This window comes from Varroa jacobsoni, unplaced genomic scaffold (genome assembly GCF_002532875.2).
Source record: "Varroa jacobsoni isolate VJ856 unplaced genomic scaffold, vjacob_1.0 scaffold_442, whole genome shotgun sequence".
Taxonomy (NCBI): Eukaryota; Metazoa; Arthropoda; class Arachnida; order Mesostigmata; family Varroidae; genus Varroa; species Varroa jacobsoni.
The window spans coordinates 22,058-41,946 of record NW_019213344.1 but is presented as its reverse complement, the minus strand read 5'-3'; the positions used below and the strand labels follow the sequence as shown (position 1 = coordinate 41,946).

Sequence of the window (19,889 nt, the reverse complement as noted above, 5' to 3'; positions counted from 1 at the left end):
TTGGTCCATGGCAATATCAGAAACGCCTAAAAAGGAGCCGAGGTAAATATGCCTCACAATCAACGTGACCCACCGCCCCCGTGTAGCCCGTTTTCAAGAGACGATGGGCCGTTTGCATCATCGATGATGGGGATGTCATTGTTAATGATCCTAACCGGCACAATTAATTTACGCCAGATACCGCAAGAAAGGCAGCAGCAGATAAAAGCTACCCTAGCCACAACCTAGTATTACGACAGGCACGAGGAAGTATGAAAGCTGTTAGACCTAATCGATTTTCTGGACTTGATCGAAAAGCCCACAGGAGCTAAGCGAGTGCCGTTCTGGATTGAAAACATCGCTGAAATCGAGAGACGGATATAGAACGGGCTTGCTACGCGTACGGCAACGTACCTGTGATTCGATCAAAACCGGTGCAGTTTGCAAATGGCGAAGTTCGACACGACGCCTTTTTCTTACCGTAAAGACCAGCGGAAAAAAGATCCCCCACGGGAAAAGCACGTTCACCTACTTCATCAATCGAAATCGGTCACATTTTCAATACCGGCACCACCTGTAACAATGATATTCCTCTACCTGTACTTTGTAGAACATGATAAGGAGCTACATTTGCTTGCACTTGTTGACCGCAGGAACCTTTTTTTAAAACAGGACAAGAACAGAAAACGAAATCTTTGAGAAGCTGAAATGAGTGGGCTGTGACGTCAAAGGGCAGCTCAAACGATAGCCGAACAGAGCGGCGGCTTACAAAAGTGTCGTAGTGAACAATTTGGTTCTGAATAAACTTAATAGGTAATTCTAGAAGTTAAGAAGGACATCGCCTTCATACAATAGCGACAAAGGTGAAAAAGGTATAGGCTAAGATATGGTGAAACTTAAATCCGGTCAACCGAATCTCACCAGATCAGTTGACGTTTCATAATCTTATGAACCGATTTTGCGTTGCACTTATAGAACAAGCAACTAACATTTCACCTAATATCCTGTTCCCCCAAACGTTAGCATTCTCTAACGGACCTATAATATTTCCTGCTAATTAGTTGAGTGGCAGCTGAAATCGAACGCTTCACGCCCCTTACTGCTACCCATTTTTATCCAGTTGCACCAGTTAACGGGGCATAATTTTAGGTAAGGCTTATTGCACACATTTAGCTTTGCCGTTCAACCGTTACTTTTAGCACAATAGTCATTATTCGCATAACGTTTCAGATCTACTAGCAGCCTTCGTACCAGAAAAACATCATGGAGCCAATTACTACATATACCCCTTTCAAAAACTCGGCTAGTTACTACTTCCTGCATATATATGAACACATGTCACCTTGCGCGTATGTTGTGATGACGAAGCGCTACAGGCGTATACAAGTATCGCTATCGATGCACATAATTACGCCGTTCGTAGGGATTTTAAATTACAAAGATGTCATCGGGATATTAGTTTCGAAACTACGGGAAACGATTTGTGAAAGCGGAGAGGTCAATCAAGCAGAAGATACTAGAAATACCTGAAATTTTATTATAATTAGCAGAGAAATAAAATAGTGGGAAGAATAGCCATCGATACTCGGGGAAAACACGAAGAGCAGTAACATAAAGCAATAATTTCGTATGGTAACAATGAACGTTTCCAATCGAACATTTATCTCGATTATAATGTCATACATTATATAGGATCTCAGTCGTTCAATCATATACCTGCCATGACACTAGTTCATTCATTATCCGTAATCTCATATACGTAGGTACAACTATTAATTAATTAACTATTATTGGCCATAGTATCTGCGAAAGCTTACTGAATGTGCAAAAAAAAGGGGAAGCTCTTACGAAATACGAAAGACCGCAATTCAAAGCGTCGAAGTTCGATTTTCTTTCTTTTTGGCCAACGCTGCCAATGGATACAGAGACCGACAATTTAAGGTCCGCTCAGGTCAACATTTACTTAATCCTACGACACGTAGGCCTCGAACGTAAGCATAAGGGAATACGCAATCCTTCTTAGAACGCTACTAAGTTAGCTGCGTGCTTGTTTCACATTTACACCGCAGGAAAACGGCTATTGGCACCAAGTTAACAGTTGGTGGGAACTACAGATGCCGCCATAAATCAAGAAGTGAATTACTCAACACGGCTGCGGTGGGCCTACACGAAAACATACATAACCACGCTTTCGGAATAAATCTGAAAAAACTAAGATACAAACCGCGCATTTTGGCATATTCAACAACTACCGTATACACATATATAGATGAACACTCGGGATTGCACTACGAGCACTCCAATAGCAGAATGGTTTTAGCTCGGTGACTGTGACGAGAATAGAATACATAACATTGTAACTACCGTTGGACATGAGAGCGGTCAGGATCGTTAATCCATAATGTTATAATCGAATATTTACTCACGTTCACCTATTCCACAAATGTGCCTCTTCTGTCCGCACTAACGGTACGTGGCGTCCTCTGAAACTATCTATGTACACAACTCCAAAAGCCGAAGGAGCTCTCTCGATGAAATCCTTCCACAGCTCATGTGCCAAAACAAACAAAAAAACGAATGGAGCGAATTTGTTTTTTCGACTGCTCTTAAATAAATGCACACACGCGTAATTTTTGCTAGTTCGCTAAAGCAAAATTCCCTCAAATGTTCAGCTGCAATAATATTAGTAAGAGTAAAAATAGATATTAATTAAAAACAGTACACCACATCAAGCATTATTGACGACTCTTAACAGGTGGCGACAGCTGGGTCTATTTATCCGTTAGCCTCCCCAAAAATGTACTCTCCCGAAAAATTTAAATTACATTTATACCTCCATCTGTCATAAACCATCTAACTAATAAGTTGCTTCTTCGCATCCTCTTTCCGTGACTACAATCTTAATCTATTCAGTCTGCTTTCGCCAGATTTCTAAACATGCAATCGCCACAAGATTCCGTACCCGATCGTATGAATCGTACTGGCCGACCCAACTGAAAAATTGAAACGAATGCCCTGCGCAGCTGCCCTAATGGCGCGGCATCAACGTCAAAAGGCGATGTCCGGCCCAAAAATTCACTGTCCAATTTATAGACAGCACATCGTTTGCCCTTTATATAAAAGCCACTCGCGTTGTTTCGTTTAGGATCTCTCGGCACAGTTGACGTGGCTCTCCTGTTGCGTCACGACCAACTTTACCTGCTTGCGCACTGCTTCGTTTATTTGGATTCCCAATACGCTAGTGTTTATGCCTGTGCAATTACCGAAATACCATAATTAGTAATGTTATTACTAAAACAGGTCAGCAGGGATCTTATTTTGCCGGCGAACAAACAAATCCGATAGATTTATAACGTGAACTTGTAGGCGACGCTCGATACCCGAACAGTGTCTCCGTGGACCGTACTGTTGGGGTATCGATGATGATGATTAATGCGTAATCGCCCTCCTCTAGTCAGAATCACAACAAGTCAGACCTGTTGAATCCGAAATACGTCAATGAGGGCCCGGCCGTTTTGTTGTACAACGCAGGCACGTATTAGGCATACATAACACTGGACAGTCTGCGGGCACTGTTTGAACGATGCCCGTTACGACGACACGTCTTTTTCAATCGACACACTTTTTTCAAATACAGGCGTTTTTTTTTTTTTCGATTCAGTGCTCTCGTCCTTTCCACTTTATGGATGTTCAAATGAAGTTAGAGTTATTTTTCCCGGTATTCAAGCATCTAGAAATTACTTCATACAAATAAGATTAGGTTTACTTTCACTCCATTTTCTTCCACTGTTTTTGTGGCTTCCTGCGCACACTCATAATAAAGCACAGCCATGCGGCTAATGAAAGTTCCATAGTTTTTATGTAGTGTAACAAAGCAGTTTATTGACGACTGCTATGAATCAAAAAATCTATCTGAATTGCTAAGAAAGCGATTTCCAGTGACGTTTGATTTAGCTTAAGTTACATTCAACGCAAAGCAGAGTTTTTCGTTCGTACATGTCGCAATATAAAGGTCCCCCGTTTTCTGATAACCATTAGTCGGTGTATGCTATCTTGTTCACTGCAACAAAACGACATAGCCAAGCGTCAACAGCAAATTTATTCCTGTCAGCCAACATGTCCTGTTATGGAATACGGAAGACCTCGCGGCGAACACCGCGTCGACGACTATCGGTGCACGCAGTGAATAGCATTTTTTAATTACTAAAAATTATAGCAAAATGTATTGCAAATTGCACCATGTTATTGCTTTTCTTTGAAAGTAGCAACGTTAAATGTCGCACAGAGTCTAATTATTTCTTACGTCTTTATAATTTCGCATCAATCATGAATCACGTCAACCAAGGCTAGTGATGCACACATGCATACACATTCGTGCGTACCCGGCTAAGAGGAGTACTCGCTGATAAGACCAACGAGTCAAATGCTTTTCCTATTACCCCCTGTGCTAATATTACAGAACAAAGTAAATCTATTCTGGCTAAATGTGCAGAAAACCTGTATCATTTTACCCCGTTAAGAGTCGAACAAAAAAAAAACCTGTGAAACAGTGAGCGATTGTAAATCAAATGTGAACACGAGAGGATGATGCAGCTAGTATAAGACCTGGTCAGCTAAACAACAAACAACCTCACTATACACTATACTATTTACAGCAAAAAAAAAGCAAGTGTGTAATGCCTGTCTATAATTAGAATGGATATTGCATGTGCGTCTTTATCTGTTTATTCCCGGTTTTGTGTATCTTCGCGCGTCAAGCCCTCTCCTATCGCACAACCCCAAACTACTCCACGATCTATAACGGTATAAAATCGAACACTCACGAGTAGTTTAGCTACGGCTCTGGCGAACGGTACGACGTACTCGAAGCTGGCTTGCATACTCTCGGCGGGGCAGCTGTGAAACACTTTGCAGAAAAGCGGGAGCATGTTGTACAGTTTTAACTGCTGCTCGGCCTGAGTGAGTGGCTCTGAGGGTTCGGCCAATTCACCATAAAGCTTATTCAGATGGGTCAAGCCAAGGGCATCCTGTGGGTCCTGGTTTGCCAGCGGCGGGGGCCCCGCACCCCCACCACCAAGTAATTTCTTCATGTAGTTCATTACGGGGCCACTCGTGCCGTTGCGCTAGTGCTAGCCAGTGCACACACGAATGCTGCAACTTTTCCAGTTGGAGTCGTCGCGGTATGACGAGGGGGAGTTGTTTGTTAAACAGTTTCCTCCGCTTCCTGGCTTGTTCTATCTTTCTATGTATATATGCTCACGCCAACAATATCACGGGGTGATCGACTAACTGCACTAATACAATAACGCACATCTTCTACAGGACCCCGATTCACCTAGTTCTGCTTTCCGCACACACATGTATTTTTTTTCGCTAATAACATATATCTATATATATATATATATATATATATATCTATATATATATATATATATATCGCTTCTACAAGCCAAACACACGGCAAATTACGATGATTCGATAGATTGTTACGGTAGGGCAGTGGCGGAAGTGACGGTGCTAATAGTGCTAGACACCCTACGGCGTTTGTGGACGCGTATCTAGAGAACGGTGGGTTTCTGCCGTGTCCTTAGGGAAAGGAGAATAGTTGTTTGACGTTTCTTCTTGTTCCGTTCGGACATACGTCGATGATGAAGTTATGCGAGTGCGCGTGTTGTTGCCGTAGCTATGATCCAAGCCACCCCCCTGACGTGAGGTTGTCGTCACTTAACGGAGACACGACGGCAACTTTTCATGCCTATCTCCCAGTCAGTGTTCTGTCTACTGTGAATCGACACATAGCGATCTTCGACAAATCTTCCGTACCCGCCGAACTTCCTCATTCCAGAATCCGATCGCTAACCGATTACCCTTATTCTGCTCTTGTTGCCACACTAGAGTCGTTCGACCTGCGGCGTTGTTTCATTTGACTTACGCAGTCTCATCGTCAGCGTCATCAGTAACATGAGATTCAAATATAGATACAAACAATTTTCACTTAATTGTTAAAGATGCAGAAGTCCCTTAAGCGATGGCCTGTACCTGTTATTGTCGTTATTTTTGGATTTGACAGCAACCAAACTAAGAACGATGTGTTTTTTCCACTTTTACTTGCGCTGCGGAGCATACGGAATTCACTTCCACTTCACTGTATTCAATAATAATTTAATTTACCCCTAACCCTTCACACAAATGCGCATGTTCGCTGTCCCCTTCACAATCACTGGTTGCTTTTGTTCGTTGATAATAGCAATTTATCACTTGATTGATAATTGCAAGTGGATTCTACCAGATACGATTTCGCTCGGGGAATATCGTCGTCGTCAACTTGTGGCTGTTCGTCGACAAGCCCGCATAGGCAGTTGGGGGTACTGCTGCCGCCAGCAAAACGACTTCTTCTATACAGTTCTACCAGGACCCTCATGGGCTTCAGTTTGTGAAAGACGTATACACGGATTACTGCGGTACTTCGCGTCACTAACAATTTTCTCATACGTCTTGACCTGCCTAGTTCCGAAACGCCATAAAACCGACCACACTACCAAAACCGGATATGTGTGTTTGTTGTTTATGAAATATCTTCACGGCCAATCCAGTCACGAATAGCGGTTTCTGCAGCACGAATCTCCGCATTAAACTGCATCATCAGCGCAGGGCCGTGAATCGGTACTGTACTCCCTTGTTTTGTTTTTCATCTGCGAGCGTCTTTTCATTCGTCCGCACTTGATTCGCTAATACCATCCTGCTCAGCTGTTTGCAGACGCAGCGCTGATATCACAGTAGATTTACTATCGTTTGCCCTTCTTTGATGATGCGCTTTGTCGTTCTACAGCGTTACCCCCTACCCATTTAGAAGGCAGCGTGAGAGCGCGAAAGACGTAACAGGGTTAGAAAGAGTTGAGCCGCCGCTGTGGATGCTGCTCGCTCAGTGGCTTGAACGGTTCGCCCTTGCAACCCCCTGCCACCTAGCCTAGCTCGTTCTAGAGGGCTCTGTGTAAGTGACAGGTTCTGCAATAGGTGTTTACAACGGCGAGCTCTCGCAAAAAGACTGAACGGGAGAGTTTTGGTTTTTGACACGAATCTCTTGGTTGTGAAACACCGTTCCTATGAAAGTTACTATTATTGTTGTTGTTCTTGCGATCGAGTTGCAGCACGGACTTTACTGCTGTTTCCGTACAAGCTGCAGCTGGAGCAGCAGCAGCAGTTAACTCCGGACGAACACTTCTTTCTCAGTGATCAATTCAAGGTGTGGTCAAAGCAATAATGACGAAGATGTGCTTATATCGTCATGGGCTGCTACAGTTCTCTTTACCATAGTGTGGTAGCACCGTAGAATATGTCATTGATGTTTCGGTGGCCACGCACAGTTCAGTATTACTACTCGGCTGCTTAACCGTTGCTCAATGCGAGCGGCTGTCAAGTAACTGGTTATTTGTTATCTTCTGCCAGATAACAGCTAGCTACCTGTTTGTTGTTTGAATGAACAGTCGCTGGCAGTATGACGGATGCTTCCGTTCGGGAAAAAGGGGGCGATTATGCCCAGAAAGCCAATTTCGGCTATCTCAGCAGCAGCCGCAGCAATCTAGGATGCTGTGACGACAACCGTTCTCACCGTTAACAACAACAACAACAACAATAACGACAATGAAAAAACAACAGTGTACTACGACATTTGGCAAAAACTCTGGCTAAAAAACTCGCTCTAACACAACAGTAGGAGATGTCCGCTCGATTTACTGAAGCTACTGCCGCTGCTGTTATTGCATGGCTAGGGCTCGTACAATCAACTGGTTGAATTGATCGAACATTTGTCCCCTCCGTCCAGTCGTGCTACCATTACTTCGAGTATCAATGGGCTAGAAAGTGCGCGAATAGAACACAATGTGTCGTGCAGAGTTCACGAGCGTGCGGCTGTGTCTTCTTTTCTATGTAGCGGCATTTACGAGGAGCGTCCTGCAATCCCGTTTCCTGCTAGCTAGCTCGAATCGTCTTTCGCAGTCCCATCGTTTCTGCCCATTATCTTCTACGAGAGCAGCTCTGCTGGCCAGTATCGACCAGCCAGCCATTCATTAATGTCGGCAGCCTTCCAGCTTCTCCATGTACGGATCCACTATATTTTTTTGTCACAGCAGCAGCAGCAGCAGTGCTACGAACGGCACAGGCGCATCTGCACACTCACGCACACCAATGTATACACCTACTCCGACACAGCGAACCCAAGCCATGATCGATGACACGCACACCTTCCGTTTGCTTCCTTCACGCTAACTGGAACACTACAAGATGTCGTAGTGATAATAATCACAGTGCATAACTAAATCGTGTCAGCCGATCCACCGATAGCAGCGGCGACTGCAGCTTTCGACAACAGCAGAAGCCGCAGTCAACCCATCCCAATCAGCGTTCGTAATGGCTTCACACAAAACCCATCGACGGCAGTCACCAGCAGCAATAGCTACGGCCACTGTCACGATCCAAGCAATCCGTCTTCACCCCTCCTCCGCACTCCGCTGCAGCGACGGCAGCAGCGGAGCTGTCTCTAAGAGCTCCGGCAGCTAAAAGAGTGCGATTCACTTGGTAGCGGCGGCGGTCGCAGCAGCACAGAGCAGAGACGATCAGTAGCTGCAGTAACTGCTGCCCTGACTGTAGTCAAACACAGCAGCAGGGAGACGAGTAAACCAGTCGGAGCGGCAGAGCTATACGGCAGTAGAAAGGCATCAAGCCATCCGCCCAACTAGCATAGCAGCTAGTATTTAAAGATAGCAGCATGGAGACAGTCAACAAACAGACGGCAACGCCGACAGCAGCAGCAGCAGCGGCGGCGGCGGCGGCGGCGGCGGCGGCGACGGACAGACTCTGCTCGTTATGCACCACATCACACAACTCCCTATCCGTCTCTCTGTACTCGACACGCTTCCAATAATACCGCGATCGCTGGGCTGGTATCGCGGCCGACACGGCCTACTTTGTCGCCCCTTCTCTCTCTTTCTTTCTGGAGCACTGACAGCAGCAGCACCAGTAGTAGAACCAGCGCCGAACAGATACAAAGCAGAGACACAAATATAGTAGGGGCGCAGGTGTTCAGCATGGAAAGAAAGCGGAGCAGAAGACCCTTTAGTTACAGCTGGCAATAGAGCCGGCGAAGAGAAAGAAAATACACGCCACGATATAGCCACACGGTTTCGTCGTTGGTTCTTCTTCGGTTCGGTACCGAAAAGTTGACAGGTAGCCGGGGTACAGCGGGATGTCAAGCTGGTAGCGCCCACTTTCTCTCTCTCTCTGTCTACCTTTACCTTCTATCACACGAGCAGTGGCGAAGTGGCGAGTGGATGCAGCCGCGTGGAAAAACGACAGACCGATTCTCTTCCCGCGCGAGGCTTCCGTTTACTCACCGAGTGGCGAACGCTCCTGTGCTCTGCGTCGAGCGGTGCTGTGCTTTGCTCCGAAGGAGTCTGACAAGTGAACTTAGCAGGAAAGGAGCACTGTTGAAAGTAAAGGAAAAAGATAAAGGGAAGAGTCCAACCCCGCGAAATTTTGAGCTTTTATTTTTTGTTTTGTTAATAGTGACGACTAGATTATAGATACGACCAAAATTTTATAGCATTTTATAAGCATACATTAAAAATCCTTCTTTAATTAAAAAAATTAATATGGATTTTACATTAAAAAAGTCATTCTGTTATGCAATTTATATATTCATATTGCCTATGTCAGCATGGATCGCATTCATCTATTTCGTTACGAAATATTCTGTAAGGATTTCTCGCTGTCTAGCAGCAATTCCGTTACTGTAAATTTATTTTTTCTTTTTAAATAGAGGAAGTTTTTAAAAATAAACTAACTCTTTTGAAAATCTAACTAAACATTTTGGAAACCTCTATTTCATTTATTTTTTCTCTTCGTTAAAATCTACAAGACCATAGGGTTAATAGTTAAAATACAAACTATTAAGTTAGAATTGTCAAATTAAAAACCATAAAACTCATGATTTCATTTGGATTAACAATCTGTAACAGTAACAATCTCCTACCAGTACATTCTCTCCTTGATTCCATATGTAGATCCCTCTACGTGAAAGAAACTTGAAAAAACTAGTTTTGAACGAATTAATTAATTTCTGTCCTAAAAGCTACTGGGAAGTTTTCCATTTGGCTTTCGAAATATTCTAGTTTTAACTTTGGTTATTTGCTTAATCTTTAAAATTATAAGTATGCACTCAAACTGCTCACAGATGTATGCAAAACTCACATCTTCAACTCAACAGTCGCATTTCTACAACAATGGCTTTACTTAAAATGAATGGCCATTTGAGTTTTGCGTGTTAAGTTGCTTACTTGATTTAACCACACCGGGCGGAGTGATCTCTACAAAACTTAGTAATGATTTCCCTTAAATGCAGCGAACTATCTGATTCATAATTTTTCCCATAACAGAGATTTCATGAGCTGGCTACAGCCGTAGTTTGATAGCTAATTTATGGGTTGTGCAAGTCAGGGATCGCTAGTTTGGCCTATTATCAGAGAATAGATACAAATTCTATAAAAAATAAAAGAAGTTAAAGATTCAACTGGCATTTTCTTTTTCCAAAAAAAATTTCCATTCTATCACCAGATGAAACATTTTAAGAGGAAATTTTAATCTACGTCAGTACCAGTAGACAGTCTAATATTTCCTATTGCAATATTTATGTATAACATACCATTTTTAAGCTGAGTGAGAAAGCTACCTTATTCGACGCGTCGAACATTCTTAAAGTTTCTTTGTTGCAAAGTCTTATTTGCCCTTTATTACCAAAATGAAACTACATTACATATCTTGTACATATCCAAAAGCTGAATAATCCTTCCCGTTGCTTTTTCAGAAGAACCCACGACGCTAAAAATGACGTACATATATGAAGGGTTTGACTACTACCAGTAAAGGTGGTTAAATCAGCTATGACTTAATTTGTGAAAGACTTACAGTCCGATTGAGGACAGCATATTCAGTAAGACTCTCCTCAACGAGGCCAGAACTTCAACTGATAACGAACTGAGCTTATGACGTAAGTTACTTTTCTAAAGGTTCAATTAGATTAAATTGAATTTCTCAGTAAGTGACAAATTTAAATCACTGGATTCCTGCAATGTTGAAGTGATCGACAAAATCATGCTTTCTGAGCTATTAAATTTATTAAGGAGACAATCAGAAACGTACGGAACTGCTAGTTATTGCTCACCGTTCCTCCTGCTATAGTGACACGAATTACTTCAATAATAATAATATTAATATCGAGTTTCTACGATGCCTTTGAACATGTAGAATTTTTGCACACATTGATTTTATCAACATGAGACGCCTATTAACAGCGTGTAAAAATATGAAACAGGACTATATCTTCTAGCCACAATACCCTGTCTCTTCATAACTTACTAAACAATATTTTCGCCTCCGAGTGCGACTATACTTCCCAGAATACATAATCACCACCGTTTCTGAACAATGATAATAATTATTAATATTATCAAAACGTAATATATCAAATAGCTTACCTAGATAAACATTTTCAATCCCATACTATATACATATTTATTGTAGCGCATCCTGTTGGCGTTAATCCTTGATAATGTGTTTATTGATTTTCTTTCTTTTAATTCCTACCATGGAGCTTTTACTGTTTTTTACCTGACTGGCCCCAGCTTTTCTTCGTCTACTTTTACTCTGACGTGCTTCCTGTTCTTTCAACTCCTGAGCCTTCTGTTTACGTTTGTTGCGTTTCTTTGCTCTCTTATTAAGTGCAGCTTTGATCGGCTGTATCTGCACGCTGAAATCCTTCAGTTCTTCAGAAATTTGTTTGAGGCGAATCTGCAAAATGACAGTTGAATGCATAACCTATTAAGAACGATGTAATAAATGAATGAACGTAGATATTATGATTGGAGGAAATCGTCTGCTATTGTTGCCGCTGAAACTAGAAACTTGCCGCTAGAAAGCTGAACTTCCAACCGTTGCTTGTTGTATCCGACATTGACTTGGCTCGTCATTGCGCTATTTGTAATGTTACGGAATACGTAATCAAATACGATGAACATACAAATGAAGGCGAAACGTCCAGACAAACAAATGCATTAATGTAAGAAAATCTCAACGAAATACATGAAGGAAGGGTCCATTAGCTTGACCGGATTCTATTTGACTACCGTTGAATTTACTTTGTTGATTAAGGTTGCCGATGAAACAAATCGATGGAGACTTTACGCCTATTCTTTCTGTGCTCGGCTAAAATGGCCGACTTTCAAAGGACCTATTGTTCTCACAACTGAACGTAGAGTTTAGTCAATGTTCTGTATAGTCAATTTGTCGATCAACAACGTTTATAAAATGAAAGAACATATTTTACTTTAATGCTCAGATCAAAAATGTTAGCATTGAAAAAATGTAACAAAAGATCAAATTAACCAGAAGTGATAGGCGTTGCTTAGTGTTGATGATCTCTTGAATTTTGGATAAAAGCTGTGACCTCTCAGTGCCGATATCCGCGCTAGCGCATTTTAGTCACAATTTTAACTGCTTACTCCCTTAGAAACTGGCTCTTCACTTAATACTAGATAAGCACAGGTTATGTTAGAATATTTTGGTATTTTGCGTATATTTTTTACTTTATTTTGCGTTCATTTCTTCATAGAGTAAATAGTTATTAAAATAAACTACATAATGGTTCCAGTACCTTCCGTTGATCGCTGACGCTTCCGCCTGCTATTGTCTGGGTTTCATTCGTAATTCCTGCACTATCCCCAAAATCCATGTCGTCTTCATTGCTATTATCGCATTCCGCGTCGACACCAAGGTTCTGTACTGCACTATAGGCATCATCAAGCTCAGTAATTGTCACAGTATGTTCACCACAGTCGATTGTTTCGCTCTAGATATTGTATAAGTAGACGGAATTTGCCGAAAGGACATATATCATTGAATTATCTTAAGAAATTTTTCGAGGAGCTCTAATGTCCATGAGTGAGTAAAATTAAGTATCTTTGTATGATTGATGGCAATATCGTAAGTGGTATATATATATATATATATATATATATATATATATGTATGAGTTTCGATGCTTGAAAACAATAAGGGCTGCATTATCCTGTAAGCTTAGACAACCTGTTGTTTGTAACACCTACCTGGCCTGCCAAGGTCTCAAGATTTTGAGGATCCTGCAGTTTAATGCCGCCCTCACGGACGATATCCGCTATTATGGTGCGTTTTTCCTCGAGAAGCTTTTTCCGTTGACCCTCGAGACGCCCAAGAGTTTTCTTCTTGGCCTTGCGCTGACGCTCTTTTTTTCGCTTCGAAAATCCGGACAGAAATTCTCGACGCTCGTTTTCGTCGAACATCAGCACGATCTTTTTTTCCTTTTTGCGTTGCTGCTTTGATTTACCCATATTGAATTTTTGTTAGAATTTGCTTGAAGTGTTTCTTTACCTGTAAAAAAGCACCGATGCGTAAGGTAAATTTGGGGTTCATCTCAGTCGAAGGGTGTGTAACTACGGTATAGAAACAATAATAATAATAATAACAATAGTCATGCTGCTAAAAAATATTATTTATTAATATGCAAAATTATCAAAAAATGCTGTTATCAATGAAAAAACGATACAACAATTAAATATTGCCGTAGGCAAGATAATTTAACTTTTAATACATGCAAACCACTAACCTGGCTACTACGTCTTTTTGTTTTTGTTGTTGAGATTGACGTTAATGTGCAATTACGTTTTCATGCATTACGTCGTACAAAAGGATTAACTTTAATGATCAACTTAAATTGGCATCTAGAACAAAAACGCTAGTTTTCATGTATATAAATGATATCTAAAGACACGTGACCAGTTTTTCTTCCCGCTGCACTTGGCATGTATTCAAGCAGTTTGTTAATTTTCAATTCAATTCAATTCAATAGGTAATATGTCTCTACCTCAGGACAGTTAACGAACAACGGTTATTACAGTCAACATCCGAATTATCATTGCCGCATAAACGTTGAAAAGTATTGCATATAATTCAATTGTCTGGATATAGTTTTTTTTTCTATAAAGTCCACAGATAACTGTTTAACGAACGGTCCATACCTCTGCGCTAGCTTCTTTTAGTACCTGCGAAGAATCTCAACACAAAAACACGCGTACTAATCTATAATGGTAATAAAGTTAACGTCACGTTTACCACTTTGAATTTGAGGATGCACTTATTTACGAGCGCCGCGCGCACGCTTCGACAGACCAAAACAATGGCACACGCGCTGCTGGCCACAGGAACAGATCTTGGCTCTATATGCCATACTCGCCTAAACACGATCGGAACATAGACAGTATGATTTAACGACTGTATAGGTTTATACAACATGAAATTTGTATTCGTGAAAAATTTGGCTTGTGAAGTAAAGACAACAAGAAACGGCCTTGGTTTTGGACCCAGGTCCTGCAACTAATCACAAATAAGATCAACGAGACGTTATGAAGTCAAATATCCAAGCCTAATGCATTGTTTCAAGTGGAGTTCCACAGCTGATATGGCAATAGCCGTAGCAGATGCGCCCAATGTATATGCGTGATAAACCTATGAAGATATACCTGTTGGGTGGTTTGGTGACAGTGTTACCTTAATGGTGGCAAGCAAAGGTTCATTTTATGAATCTCTGTGTAAATATGCCTCGATTATGACTCTAGCCTAGGACAAGATTGTTGATTGGTGCCACTAATAAAGGAAGCGGAGTAATTGCAAACAGTACTACCCGGACATTCAATCAAGGTGACAGACGTGTATCGAATCGTGGTTTGCAGTGGCTTTCTGAGAGGTTGGCTTTGTCTGTGGGTTTATTTGTGGGTATATATATACAAATGTTTGTGGATGTAATTGTAAAGGAGCTTTAACCGACAAGTCAATGCGCTACTTGCAAGAGACGTAGTTTTCGAAGCGACATACAGCTCTCGAAATAGTGATTAATATTGTTAGTGTTGTTATTGACGTTTTTCGTTTTTCATGAGTATACGCATTGCGTCTGGCTGCGCCCGTGAGCTTTCCTAGGCACACAGACGTACCGATATTGTGGCGAGAGTGGCGTATTCGCTCACGTTTGGTGGCATTTTCGGTGAAGCTAGTCTATCAACTCTTCTCTACGAAAAAATATGTACACTAAAAGTATTTGATTAGTTTTATATAATATATCAACTGATTTTTCTATTTAGACGAATCCCGAGTCAACTACACATTCATAATCCGATTGCTTTTAGGTTTTGGTAACGTGCCTCCTTTACAATGCACTAATTTTACCGAAACCCGAAACAGGTCGTTCTTAAAGGCCGCGGTTAGGCATGGTCAAACTAAGTTATATTCGAAATAATACCGCAGCATAAAGCTACTTGTATCACAAAAAGGGCCTTTGTCGCGTGACTAATAGTTCAACACATATTTGTTTCATGAAAATTAGCATAAATAAACACATGGTGTATGTATTTATATTAACAAAAATGCGAACATCGTCCCGCGGTTGCTGCTAACCTGGCGAAAGCATTGAAATATACCGCATTTACGCAGCTGCGTCAGGTTTATTTGTTCACATTAGCATCATAATGAGTTTGCCTTCGTGGCTCACCTGTGTCCTCTTTTTGTTCGAAATCGCAGCAGATTTTCTAAGTTGTGTCATTCAAGGCGCAGTTTTTTTTGTGTATAGAGAACATTCGTTTACAACATAAACACTTCGATTATACAGAATGCATCGTATATTAGCGAATACAAGATCATTGGAAGTGGCTAGTTGAGCTAGGGTTAAGGGTCAGTACAAAAATAAACCCATCATTAAAAACGAAACCATACTTCGGTATTTTACTTTAAAAATATAGACGTATTTTTTCTTAATTATTCATATAGTGTCAATCTAGCATTATGCGCGTTTTTCTAGTAGGGTAACGGCGTATAGTTTATTGTTTAAACAGAAGCTTATTAACGAACGGTATGACGTTTCCCGGCTGAACATACGGCCGCTCGTCGACCAAATTTGCATAATATTGGCAGTTTGTACTAACCAGTATTAGCATAGCAGCTAATGAGTGGCAACTGTATGAATGAAGTTCCTATACAAATTTAATAGCCTCGGGATTGGTTCAGCATTAGCGGTTGGTTATCCTCAAATATGCTGATAGTGATTTTATGATACACACACACAAAGGTATAGAACTATACGTGTGCAACAATGCTTCTTACACCGAGCAAATGCAAATCGTGCAAGTCGAAGGAATAGACAGTGAAAAAAGCTGGTTTTACGTCCAACAATACTGCCATTAAGCATTGCTCTAGATGACCCCGCAATTTTCTCGTAGACCACCTCACCCTCAGGTCAGATTAAGGCTCGTAAGCTAATTCATTACCACTGTAGTAACATGCGAACGAATCAGCTCGATTTTTTCATAGCTTTCCTTTAATGTTTTCTGCTCGACGGCGATAGCTGTTTTGTAAGTTCGTTGTTCTACTGAATAGATACTGCAGTATGCTGAGTATCCCGGATTGCGAAATCAACATAGATATGACGTTTGCTTTTACCCTGTAGATTTCCTTAAATCGATTCTTTTTACACTCTGGCTCCATCATCGGCTAGATCATCATCATTAGTTTAAATTTACTGTTTACGTACAGGGGCATTACGTACAAAATCTAGTTTATAAACGAACTCCTTGAGAAGACGACTCGCCGCAAACAGATTTTCTGAGAGCAGAACAGTTTGTGTCCAAGAGGCGAATTCGAATCTCGATTACTTGCTGGCGAATCTCTTAAGGTTCTTATAATTAGGATACGTAGGTCGCAAATAGTGTCCAGGAATGATCGGTGGTTCCAAATATTACTATATAATAAGGAGCTGCTTTATTTATAAATCGTGTTGCATATTTACATATATGCATACATATATGAGAAAATAAGTTATTCCTCATTTACTTTCGAACCTTTATCAAAGAACGAAAATAATTCCAGGCATTTCCCTTGCCTACGATAGTCAAATCTTCCACCCACACGACACCAAGGGGCATTGGAATTTAATAGGGCATTCTGCATAGTTGTTAGCTAGTGATTAACCGTAAAATTTTTACCTACTTGGGGGGTTAGGGACAAAAACCTAGAGCAAGAATCTTGATCAAGCGCACATAGTAGGTTGAGAGGAGCAGAGAAGCTTGCTTCTGGTATTAGAGACTCTGCACATGTATATAGTTTGTTAATGTGTTTCTAGGCTGACCTATAATTTTTGCCAAACTGAGTGTCTGTACTTAAAGTGGATAGTGTACGTACATTCATATAAATATCTAAACATATTACAGTATATACATATATGCTCTTAAACAAGCCGTCCCGCAATTTTTTTTTATAAGTGAGTATCCGATCTGGTTCGGAAGCCAGTTCCTAAATGCCTTCGAGTATTTAGGTGCTATGCGTAGTCCCTAGACTCAGGACAACTACTTACTTCTCGAGGCTGTTCCAGGCTACCGGGCGCTACGATCCACTTTAACCACTTAGCCATAACTAGTATATGTGTTTATATAAAATCACACACATTACGGAACTGAAATGATTCTTGAGAATTGCTTATAGACGTGCTATGTGTGGGTACGTTAACAGAATCGTGACTTTCTTGCAATAAAAACGGAAATTCCAGCTTGTCCATAAACTTCCCGTTAGGGTTAGACGAATACTGCCTACGAACATACACTTTTAATATAAGTCAATGTTTAACTGGGTGAATCACAATCTTCTAAATACCTTGAATATCTTATTTAATTGATTTCATTGTGCTAACTGGCACTATATTGAGAACGCGCTTTAGTTTCAAATGTTCATCTAATTAATTGCGACTCTTCACTCTGTACCCCCGAATTCTTTTTAAAGTCAGGCGCGCAAGGCGCGTAAGCATCTGTGTCCTGCCTTGACGCATTTTTGTTTCTAGTCAGCATTGTAATAAACTGTAGAAATAATCCAAATAAACAATTACACATCGCTTCGAATCAACCAATGCAGTAATTAAATGTGCAATCTGTTTGGCAAGTCGAAGTGCCTGAACCAATCTCAGTCATAGAATTTGTTTTCAGAAAAGAGCGATGACAACTGATCAGCAATTTTCAAAAGTCACGCTTGAAACATCCGAGCAGACACCAACCGACAGTAGAAGACCTGAACAGGACTTTTATGTATGCTTACGTCCTACGTTACTGCCGCTAGCCATTGTCCTAGACAGTTTCTACTAGCACAAAACAAATCGTGGGTGCACCCAGTTTCGAACTTAAACCGCCTTCATCTGGCGTTTTCAAGTTCAGTAGGTATACACGTTACCACTGCGTCATCATCATAGGGTCTACTATTCCCACTACGGTCGGCTTATTCATAGCCGAAAATCCGATTCACTGCTTTTGGGTTCTAAGGTCGTTAAAAGAAGTATCTGAGGCGCATAAATCAAACACTATTGGCCCATCCGTGGCTGTCGCCCGCCATTTCGCGCTTCCGTTATATGCACAGCAGTTTTTCTATCTGAATTCGAACTCCAACAGCAGCGCCATTAACGGCATCATCTGCTTTTTTACCAACAGTGCAACGATCGGCAACTGCATGACCAGTAACACCAATAAAAATGATAGCAACGACCGAATAACGACGAATAACTCTACTCAATAGCGCTGGCGTTTCTGCTGCTCTCTATTTCCGCAGTGACGGTCGTGGTTCCGCAACATTGACGGCATTGGCCACTGACCTACTTCCGTTTTCTTTCTTGTTCCTCGTTCTTTACTGATGACCATATATACATGTATATACATGATCGACCATATATATAGCATATGGGGTGAGCGCGTAGCACTTCCTCAGGAGAAATTTTTTCCGTGCGCAATGGCAAGTAATGAGCGGCCAGTGACGCATGTGACGCTGGCGTCGCTATAATCATCAGCATAGCTGCCCAAAGAACCGTCAATGATTCAACCAACGTCCATTCTGCCTTAGGCGCTTACACAGGCATGGGTGCGTCGAGGGACTTTCACCACAGGCGTTAGGCGACCCGCGCCGGACCACCAATGACGAATTACGAGGCGCCATGAGCGGCAGCGACTGACTAAGTGACGCAGCAACTAAATGACGGAATGCGCTCGTTGCGGTAGGTAAACAATGGAAGTTGCCGCTGTCCATCCCGATCCCTTTGCCTAACGCTTTTGTGACTACGACAGCTCCTCCTGCTACAAAAACCGTCGTCGTTATACGGCGCTGCGCAACGCCAAAGACAGATGCAGAGCGTCCATCAACGTGTCGCGTCGGAAAAGCTGGACCTCTGGCGGCGATTTCATTGTTGCTGCTGCCGGCTTCAGCCGAGAGTGACCATATTGAGCCATGGGCACCATGCAAAGACGCTGCTGATAGTGCGGCAAGCAATATCTGCGCCTAAACCTTTGCTACATTACATAGCCAAAAAGTTAACCTATGCCATGGAGTCGCGGAGTTAGTCAAGACGGTTGCTTCGCTAATTGCAGCAGCGATGACAGCTATCGCAGTAGTTGTGCTAGAAGCGTTTCTTGTCAAAGTGCAGGACGACTAGGTAGGGAAAAGTGCGCGAACGAACGGGCAAATAAATATTCTCTTTGGTGCTGCCTTGGCTCGAACGACTATCGAAAGCGGTGGAGTAAAAGATGGGGCAAGCAGCTCAAGGAGAACCGATTCAAGAAACGCTTCGTCCATGGTTGGAAGCCTGCAACGGCTATGGTGATGGGGGTGGTCATCGGCATAACAGTAGCGCTTCCGGTACTGCGGTTCGTGAATTGTGAATTCTGTGTCGTGGTCAAGTCGCGTGCGGATAAATGGACCTGCAGCAGCGCAAACTAATTGCCTCTTTGGCCTGTTAACAGAGTTTGCGCTCGGAA

General features: G+C 41.9%; 3 protein-coding genes across 4 annotated transcripts in view; 1 reads left to right on the top strand and 2 right to left on the bottom strand.

Annotated features, from left to right (window-relative positions):
- Positions 1-10,976, bottom strand: part of bchs (WD repeat and FYVE domain containing 3 bchs) — a 65,447-nt gene extending 54,471 nt beyond the window's left edge. Inside the window, exon 1 of the mRNA XM_022833246.2 lies at positions 4,803-10,976. Within this exon, the coding sequence (XP_022688981.1) occupies positions 4,803-5,078 (276 nt within the window). The 5' untranslated portion in view covers positions 5,079-10,976. The remainder of the gene's footprint in view (positions 1-4,802) is intronic.
- Positions 10,977-11,125: 149 nt separating this feature from the next.
- On the bottom strand, positions 11,126-14,275 carry vito (nucleolar protein viriato). Of its 2 annotated transcripts, none has more exons than XM_022833257.2 (4): positions 14,176-14,275; positions 13,134-13,434; positions 12,683-12,877; positions 11,126-11,820 (listed from the first exon to the last, which is right to left on the bottom strand). In XM_022833257.2, the coding sequence occupies exons 2-4, from the start codon at positions 13,392-13,394 to the stop codon at positions 11,569-11,571; spliced, it is 708 nt and encodes a 235-aa protein (XP_022688992.1). In that variant the 5' UTR covers positions 13,395-13,434; positions 14,176-14,275; the 3' UTR covers positions 11,126-11,568. The 2 variants fall into 2 exon arrangements, with proteins under 2 accessions (XP_022688992.1, XP_022688991.1); XM_022833256.2 differs by having other exon boundaries at positions 14,082-14,267.
- Positions 14,276-18,976: 4,701 nt separating this feature from the next.
- Positions 18,977-19,889, top strand: part of Wdr59 (WD repeat domain 59) — a gene marked incomplete in the record, with an annotated part of 11,028 nt that continues 10,115 nt past the window's right edge. The window contains 1 exon segment of the mRNA XM_022833248.2: positions 18,977-19,888.

Bases quoted from the DNA above. Each gene is read 5' to 3' on its own strand.
- vito (XM_022833257.2), bottom strand. From the start codon at position 13,394: ATGGGTAAATCAAAGCAGCAACGCAAAAAGGAAAAAAAGATCGTGCTG. The intron at 12,878-13,133 runs GTAGGTGTTACA...TACAATATCTAG, and splicing joins TTGAGACCTTGGCAGGCCAG to AGCGAAACAATCGACTGTGG. The intron at 11,821-12,682 runs GTACTGGAACCA...GTCATTTTGCAG, and splicing joins GCGTCAGCGATCAACGGAAG to ATTCGCCTCAAACAAATTTC.